Source organism: Otolemur garnettii, unplaced genomic scaffold (genome assembly GCF_000181295.1).
Source record: "Otolemur garnettii isolate 467f Iridium unplaced genomic scaffold, OtoGar3 scaffold00176, whole genome shotgun sequence".
NCBI lineage: Eukaryota > Metazoa > Chordata > Mammalia > Primates > Galagidae > Otolemur > Otolemur garnettii.
This window is the reverse complement of record NW_003852571.1, coordinates 3,468,999-3,478,011: the sequence shown is the minus strand read 5'-3', so window position 1 is coordinate 3,478,011 and position 9,013 is coordinate 3,468,999. Positions and strand designations below refer to the sequence as shown.

At 45.4% G+C, this 9,013-nt stretch overlaps 1 protein-coding gene across 1 annotated transcript in view; it reads left to right on the top strand.

Moving 5' to 3' along the window:
* The first annotated feature begins 207 nt into the window (after positions 1 to 207).
* GNAL (G protein subunit alpha L) overlaps positions 208 to 9,013 on the top strand; it is a 230,983-nt gene continuing 222,177 nt past the window's right edge. Inside the window, exon 1 of the mRNA XM_003800476.2 lies at positions 208 to 535. Within this exon, the coding sequence (XP_003800524.1) occupies positions 208 to 535 (328 nt within the window). The remainder of the gene's footprint in view (positions 536 to 9,013) is intronic.

Here is a 9,013-nt window from a genome sequence, read left to right as displayed (position 1 = left end):
GTGATCTACAGCTGCCGCCGCCCCGGACCCAGCTGAAGATGCAAAATGGCTCTTTGGAGCAGTGAGGGGTGGTGGTCCTCGGCCCGGGCCCGCCACGCCCCTGTGCCGCAGCCAGCCGCCGGCAGCGCCGCAGCGGGTCCGCGCACAGCAGCCCCACGCCCCTCGGCGGGGGTCCCGGCCTGAGCGCGCGCGGGACCGGGCGCCCACATGGGGCTGTGCTACAGCCTGCGGCCGCTGCTCTTTGGAAGCCCGGGAGACACCCCCTGCGCCGCCTCGGAGCCGCAGGTGGAGGACACAGCCCCAGTCCGCGCGGCCGGAGCGGACACAGCCGGGACCCTGCTCCCTGGGGGAGGCGGCGGGAGCCCGGCGCGGCCCACGACGGACACGCCGAGGGGGAAGCGGCGGCGCCCGGAACAGCTGCGCGCCGAGGAGCGCGAGGCCGCCCGGGAGGCGAGGAAGGTCAGCCGCGGCATTGACCGGGTGCTGCGCGCGCAGAGGCGGGACCTGCAGCGGACGCACCGGCTCCTGCTGCTCGGTAGGTCGTGGCGGGCGCAGGGACAGTCTCAGGCTTGGGGCAGGGCGGTGGAAACTCGCAGTCTCGAAGACCGTGGGTCGGGTGGTTAAACTCGGTAGAATGGTTTTCATCCTGACCACGCTGACTGGAGGGATTGCGGCTAAGTCTGCACAAGTAGGTGAGCTTGCCCTTTCCCACACCTGAGATTCACTTCTTACTAATTAATGAGACCCTGGGAAATTTCCCTCTTCGATTAATTGATTTCCACACAGTGTGTAATCCACAGGGACGTCTGCTTCATTTCCTGCCACCGTAGTAGTCATGCTGCAGTTTGTTTTATGAACATAAATGGAGGGAGATTTATGTAGCGGTTCCGCTTGAGCACAAAGCTTGTATTCCAATCCCAGTACAACAACTGAGTTTTATGTGGGTGTGGTTTGTTGCCTTTTGAGAAATCACACAGCCGCTGAGGACATGGCACTTAATTCTATTTGTAGACGTTCAAAACCCTGGTACTAGTAGCCAGGATGTCTGCTCCTCTTCACAGCAGTCAGCAGAACCTGTGTAAGAGTGGACCGAGAATCACAAGCATTTTAAAAAATCAACTGCTTATCTTACTAGCAGTACGATATTTTCTCAGAGCTAAGCTTTAGCAAGTTTAAGTGTACCTCTACAAGTTAACCAGAAATCACTTTTCTATGCATTCTGCTGTGAAAGGAAAGAAAAAATAATCATACATTCTTGATGCTACTTGTTGCTTTTTAAATTTTAAGGCGAAATAATAAAAAGATGGTGTGGGCTTCTGATTCCAGTTCTTTGAGATGAAAGGAAGATTAATTTTTCATGTCTCTGCTCTGCTATGTTCAGGGAAAGGAGATATCCCAATGAGTTCAGAAAGAGGCCTTGTAAATGACTGTGCCACTTACTTAAGATCTAGAGAACAATATTGAATTTGACAAGACTCACCTACTACTAGAATGAATAATTAAAACAACATATAACTAGCTGCTGTATCATGGTGAAATACCGAGTTCTAAAAGAAAGGAAAGTGTGGAGGGAGAAACAAGGAGCAAAAATAAATAAATATGCAGGTCACCTCCAAAGGGAAGAGGACTGATTAGCAATGCAGTTCTCTACAGTGCTAACTTCTGGAATGTGGTAGAGCAGACATTTCCAGAGACCTGAGGATACAGAATTATAATTTTAGAACTTCACATGTAGTTAAACCGTTGTTGGTATGTGAGGGTAAAATACATCTTCAGATATGTACATGCTCAAAATATGCCTCTGCCCACATATTTTTCTGGCAATTAATTAGAAATTACTCTAATTACTTTTAAATATACACCAGAATAAAATAAGTCAAAAAGAGGAGAATCGTGGTCTCAAAAAACAACAAAGAATAAGACAAGTAAGGTCTAGAATTGTAACAAATTAATGTTTTAATGTGATTGTATGCTTGAGCATAACTTCAAAACAATAAAAGGGTATATGCAGCAGAAAATGCTTGATATATAATAAAAAGTTAATGAACTATGAATCTGTGAAAGAGAACTAGACATAAGTTCTAAAAAAGGGAGAGGTAAGCTCTAAAGAGTCAACTTCTTGTATCATTTTGAATGACTGTACTCTTAGACTATCTCATAGCCTCACAGAGTCTGTATATCAGTATTGTATCTGAAATGATGCTGAATCAAACGACTCATATTTTGTGGAGAGTATGTTGTATCTTTCACCCAACAGTGTCAGCACTGAAACAACTACTGTTGGATTGGGCTGGCATTGATCAGGTTTTGTACAGATCTGAGTTATGCATAGAAAGCTTCTTGGTTTCGTTAGGATTTAGAATGGATTTAGCTGGAAAGTGTTTGAAATCACAAGCATGACTTATGGACCGTTAATATCCTCAGATGCTTCCTTCTACTGCCAATTATGTTTAATAGCCATTTATTTTTGCTCACTGACTCCATTCTTTTATTTATTCTGGAATTGTGCATTGAAAGCCTGGCATTTGAGGACAGAGGACTCATACTCAGGGAAGGCACATTCCCTCCAGTGCCCTTCTTGCTCCATGCACGTTAGTTCAAAGCTAGTCCCCTAGGAGACTTTGCCAGAGTCCTCCTGTGGGAATGGATTTTTAACTGCCTTGTGTTCCTGTTCTTTCTGTGCCTCTTGAATAGCACATAGTAATAATAGTAATGCCTGATTTGCTCCGTCGCCCGCATCAGGTCATTCCTGATGACAGAGTTTGCTTTGCTTTCCTGCACAGGATGTGGCACCCCATACTTTTCTAGATCAATAGCACAAAAATCTGAGAGCTACTGTCGCAAGAAAAATTTAAAGGCGAGAGTGGGAAGGGAAGGGAGAGGGGAGGTTTGATAGAGGGAGGGTGAAAGGCGGGACCACACCTATGGAGCATATTGCAAGGGTACAAGTCAAATCTGTCCAATGAAGAACATAAATGTCTTGACACAATAATCAGGTAAATGAGGCAAAAGCTATATTGATTGGTTTGATGTAAGCACATCAGATTATATAAAAAAAAAATCAACACATTGTACTCCACGTATGCATAAATATATTCATAACTATGTGTATATGAAGAAAAAGTAAGGAAGTAAAGACTAGAGTAATATTGTCCCATTTTAAATTTTAGATGGAGCATCATTTGAGTACCCTGGCTGGGTTTAAGGAGACGCAGGCAGGAGACAAAGATGAGACAAAGATAAGACAACAGTTCCAGTGGGAAGGCAGCAGTCCAGGCAGTAGTCAGGGGACTCACACTAACGCATTGCAGGGAGAGGGCATAGGCTCAGGAAGAGGTCAGAAGACCAAAAGTGGAGGGAAGGCAGTGAGAGGAATTCTCGGTGACTCTGATGTCTCAAGCCTGAGGCTTGCTCCCATATCAAAATGCCACAGGCTGGAAGGCCCAGAAAAACGGACATTGACTTTCTCGCAATTCTGGAGACTGGAAATACAGGATAAAGGTGCACCAAGGCTGGTTTCTGGGGCGGGCTTTCCTCCTGGCATGCAGGTGGCTACCTTCTCAGAGTGTCCTCACACGATCTTTCCTCTGTGTGTACACAGGAGAGAGATCTCTGGTGTTACTTCCTCTTCTTACAAGGACACCAAACCCACTGGATTAGGACACACCATTCTGGCCTCATTTTACCTTAATTATCTTCTTAAAGGCCCTATTTCAAAACATAGTCATATTGGGGAATTAGGGCTTCAATGTAAGAATGGGGCGCACAATTCCATCTATAACATGGGATAAGGCAGAAGCTGTACCCTGTAGCCTGGCCTCATCCCATTGTTGCCTTGTGAGAACACAGGCCCAATAGCTTTTGAATTCTCGAATGATGTGGAAATGGCAATTTTCATCTGAAACCTAGTTATTTTTAAGCATTAGCTCAAATTAATAAAATACAATCTACATGACTGATAGTCCGTGGACCACACACACGTTTCTGTAGGCTGCACACTGGCCCCATTGGTGATGGCCCTGAGTCTGCTTCAGTTAGAAGCATAGTTGACTGGGTGTGTGATCAAATTGTTCTGTCTGAACGCATGCAGCAGGCAAAATGATATTCACCATTCTTCAATCAGGCCCTCTGCACTGAGTTCACAGAGCTTTCATGGAGTAGAAGCTGCTAGTTTTCCTTCCTGTCTTTCATTGACTTTGATGGAAGTTCTCTGTTCACCATGTCCCTGTTAGAGTAGGGCCAGCATGTTCCACCCAACTGTTCCTTTGATAAAATTCTTTTTCCAGATTGTTATTTGCATTCAAAATGGTCACCTATAGATAGAATTTGTGTGTTTTTCCTTTATTCAGTCATTTCCTGTTAAATTTTGTGTCTGTGGTATTTCTCTGTCAGGAATATATCTTTCAAGAAGGAAGTGGTATCTTTAGGGCGTTTGTTGGTTTTCTTTTGTACCAGGATGGTGGCTGACCTTCATTTGTGCCTTTAGTTGCTCCAAGAGGAAGTATGTAGTGCAGTCACCATATACTTGGTTTGGATCACTATTTTTTTTTTAAATAAGTGTCTTTTTTTTAATGGTAATGCGCAGGGTGACCAAGAAAAGGCAGCCCTTTCTGAATTGGGCAGTAAACTTGGGTGCATCCACGTCAACTTGCTGTCTTATTTTCTTCACAGCCTTCTGTGGCACCACGGGTTTTAAAAGTAGAAGCCCTACGTACCCTGGTTATTCCTTAACTTTTATAAATTCACCAAAGCATAACACATCTTGGAAAAGAAGTTGCATTTTAGTCAAAACTTTTATGTAGTATAAATTATTGTAAACCATTGTACAAACCATACTGACTATACTTTTGTAGATCTGAAGCTGTCATTGCTTACTTGAAGCCTGGTTTCATCCCAGGAATTCATCATGTTCTTGGACCTGTTCAAAACAGGTCACCCTGTGCATTACCATTAAAAAAAAGTTCAGAGCACTCTGTCAGAAACGCCCTCTGACTGTGCACCCTCTGGGGTTTGTAAGGATGATTGCCTAGTTGCACTGGCCCTGGAGACAGACACCAGTGGGATGTCAGCTGCTACTGGGTGGGCATGTGACTGGAGTATGTGAGCAGTTTATGACTACATCTCTCAGCCTTTGGGGCTACCCTGAGACCCATTACCAGCTGCAGAAGGTGCCTGACAGTCGAGAATATAGCACTGGGGTGAGGCAGAGCCTGTCTGAGGTATCAGCACCCCCATTCTTCAGCTGCATGGATGTCAGGAAACTCCCAGAGCTTCAGTGTCTCTACAGTAATAACTGTATTGCCACAGGCTCACTGCAAAGATTAAATGAAATCCATTGGAGTGGATTTTATAAATTTACTCAAGGAGATTACATATCACACAGCTGCATGGAGCTCACCCAGCTGCAGGTACACCCAACCTCTGGGATGGAGCCAGTGTTCAAGCCCTGGCAGCTGGGCCTTACCACATGATGCTGGCAAGCAACCATATAGCCAGCTGGAGACAGCTGCAGTGGCCACTCATAGATGTGGGAAGGGAAGGCTAAGTGGAAGGGAGGGTATGGCTGTGGGTGGATGAAGCACAGCCTCTCCACAGCCTGGTGACTGATTGGGTGGAAGAAGGAAGAGGTCTGGGGGTTGAGGTCTCGACACACTTATGTGCAATGGTGGTGATGTTCTGCGGGGTAAGTAATGTAGGAGCAGAGGCAGCTAGAGGGGGAAGAGAGAGCTCCACTCTGGCAGTGTGAGACTGAGAGGCTGGGGAGAGAGGAGCAGGCTCTGGGAGGTGGCTGGTATTGGCTATGCGTCTGGAGCTCTGAGAGAAGGCCAGGCATGTTATCCAGCAGCATCAGCCCATTGGCCACAGGGGACCCACCACCCAGAGAGAGTGTGCAGCATGAAAAGAGAAGGGAAGATACCCAGGACAGAAGAGGAAACACCAGCCTCCCAGGAGGATGAGGAAGAATGTGTGAAGAAGGAGCCAGTGAGCAGGTTTCAGGGAGAAGTTAGCCCCTAGCTGGAGCTGGAGGACAGTGAGGCCAGGTTCACGGACAGGTGAGCACAGGAGATGGGAGATCAGAAAGCACGGGAAGACACTGAAGAAGTGAGGGTGCCTGTTCTGCCCCGGACTAGACAGCTGGACTACAGCTGTCACCCTGCTCTATCCAGGAGACAGCTTGGGAGGCTGCAGAGACTGGCAGGGCAATGACTGCAGGGCATGAGGAAAAGGAGAAGGGCAAGGAGTTGCCTGATATTTGTGTTTGTTTGGATTTTTTGTATGACATCCACGCATGTGGCCTAACCCCAGTCCTCTCCCACAGGCAGCTTCCCTGTGGACACTGCCAAGCTCATGTGATTTCGAGAAAAATTCCTAGTGGAAAGCAGGTTTTTCAGTTGAATTGAGATAAAGAGACCTAGTAACATCTCCACTTAATTCAGTGTATGAAAAGTTTCCAAACCTAAGCAATTTCAAAGAGTAAACCTAACTCCTGGGCGCTAAAACCAGCTCATGACATTGAAAGTGATAATTATGAGATTTCTAAAACCCTACTGTATAAAATATATAAGGGTAAACAAAGAACTCTAAATGGTTATTCCTTACCCTGCAGCAGACAGAGTAATATACTTGGTGTCAAAATTTTTTAACACTTAATGTCTATTTTTTTTAGGTTGATAAACCAACTCTTTTACTGAAACATAGGAAAATTAGATCCTGTCAGTGGAAGCAATGCCCTTATTTGTGTTTGGACGTCAAGTGAAAACTGTCCACTGTTGTTTTAAAATTCCCTTGCTGAGGCCAGACAGGTGCAGTGCAGGACTTTGTGGGCTGTGAACTCCCTCTGTGTGACACTGTGGTAGTGTGTACATTTCACTGTACATTTGTCCAAAGCCAGAGTATGTCCCACACCAGGAGTGAGACCTGATGTCCTGTGGGCTGTGGTGATAATGCCAGGCTGGTGCAGGTTCATCGACTGCCCCATGAGCACCTCTCTAGAGTGTGGGACTCTGGTGATGGGCATGGCCATTCGAGTGGGGAAAGGCGTGTACGGAAACTCTGGACCTTCCTCTCCATTTTGCTGTGAGCCTAAAACCACTCTAAGAAATAGTCTTTAAAAAAAAATCTCTTATTAGGAAGAGAGGTAGGTTAAAAATGTCCTTGAATTAGTATACTGAGCAGAAGAGGTGGTCGGGAAGGAGAAGACACCAGGGCCAGGGCAGAACGGTGTAGAGTTATTGCAGTGAGCCAATCTCAGGCCCACAGGCATCAGCTCCTACTCTTAAAAAGCCCAGGTAAGCTAACCACAGCAGGAAACTTAGTGCCCCATTATCAAAAGTTGTGGTTGGTGAATAAAAAAATGTCATTTAAAAGCCTTTCCACTTGTAGTTCTGTAGGGGTCAATTATTCTAACAAAGAAGCCCTCTAGATATGCATTATCCATGTGTCAGTACCTCCCTGGAGGTGGGGAGGAGCACACCATCCCCAAGGGTTTCTGCCCAGCGCCTCTGGAGACAGGGTGAGGGAAGCTTCTCGTCACAACCCTCTAGAGTCCAGCAGCTCTCTGCAGCCCCTCCTGCTGCAGCTCTACCGCTGCTCTGGGGAGGTTTCAGTACATGTGAGCTGCAGGGGAAGCTGCTGACACGGAGGGTGGGAGAAGAGTGCAGACAAGCCAGCTCTGCTTTTCTCTAACCCTGCAGAGGAGCCTCAGAGAAGACACAGGATTACATCACTCTGCTTTGTATCAACCTTCACTTGGTCAGTTTTTCTTTAGTGAAAAGTGAGTTTTCGTTCAGAGGAAGTAAATTTACCCCAGGAAAAACTTAAGAAGAGAATATTTTAGTATAATAGGAAAATAAGGAGTGACCATTCATGTACCTTGAGTTACAAGGGAAAAGTTTACTTTATTCACCTTATATTACTCACAAAGCACAAGCATTTCCATTTCTTGCAGGATCTATTATGTGCTGGGTGCTTCTCCAGGTAATAAGAAATTCCACAAGGTAGGGCACATACACTCTCAACCCTGGAAAAATTCATAGTGTAGCTAAAGAGAAATGACCACAACCTAAAAGAAAAATGACAATCTGGGTGTGTATATGCTCTGAAATGAATGGCAATAGTAGGGTCAATAATGTCATTACCAGGAGTCCCATAGACATTTCTCAATGATGTGTGCATGACAGGCACCTCTTCCTTGGGGGAGGAGGGTTATTAGTGGGAAGTGCAGGGAGGTAGGACTTGTCTGCTTTGATGTTTACACATAAATGCATGATGCTGTTATTGATCCTGAATGTAAACAGTTAGTGGAAGCACTTGTGAGGCCTGAGTTTGCTCCTGGCAGCTGGTTCCCTGTTTGTCAAGGAGCCACTGAAAGAACCCAGAAGTGCCTGTGTGTGTTTATCTAATAGAACTGGTGACTCAGGAAGGTAAAGAAGATTTGAACAACAGTGTTGAGTGGTATCTAATGGGAAGGAGATTATGCCTTTAATCTCCAGCCATCAAAGTGCTTTGCACATCAGCATGAAAGCTGCATTTTATGAATTGCACCAACATGGGAGATTAGAAGATTGTCTGAAAATCAGCATGAAAAAAAATATCAAAAGTTTATCCTTTAAAAAAAAATCTATTCGTTGTGAAATTCAGGAACTCCTATTTGACTAGAAAAACTGTTCACATTAAAGCAGTGCACACTGTTTACGTTATAAGAACATCAGAACTTTTTAAAAAAGTTTTGATTAAAGTGGGTTCTTTTTTAGTTACACTTAAAGTGTTTTAAAACATGTGGTGGATGGATGACTAATTTGGAATCAGACCTTCTTCCCTGCAAGATCACCTGCAGGACCTTCTTTTTGACAGTGAAGCAATCAACACTTGTTTCCAAGGTTGGAAGGGAATCACCATGTGTCCAGAAGGCGGGTAAGTGGCTGAGCGATGGGGGAGCCTTGGACAACGCTGCAGAGAGGCAATGGTGTTTCACAGGTGCCAGGAGCATGCAGAGTATCACCCTTTTTCTGTT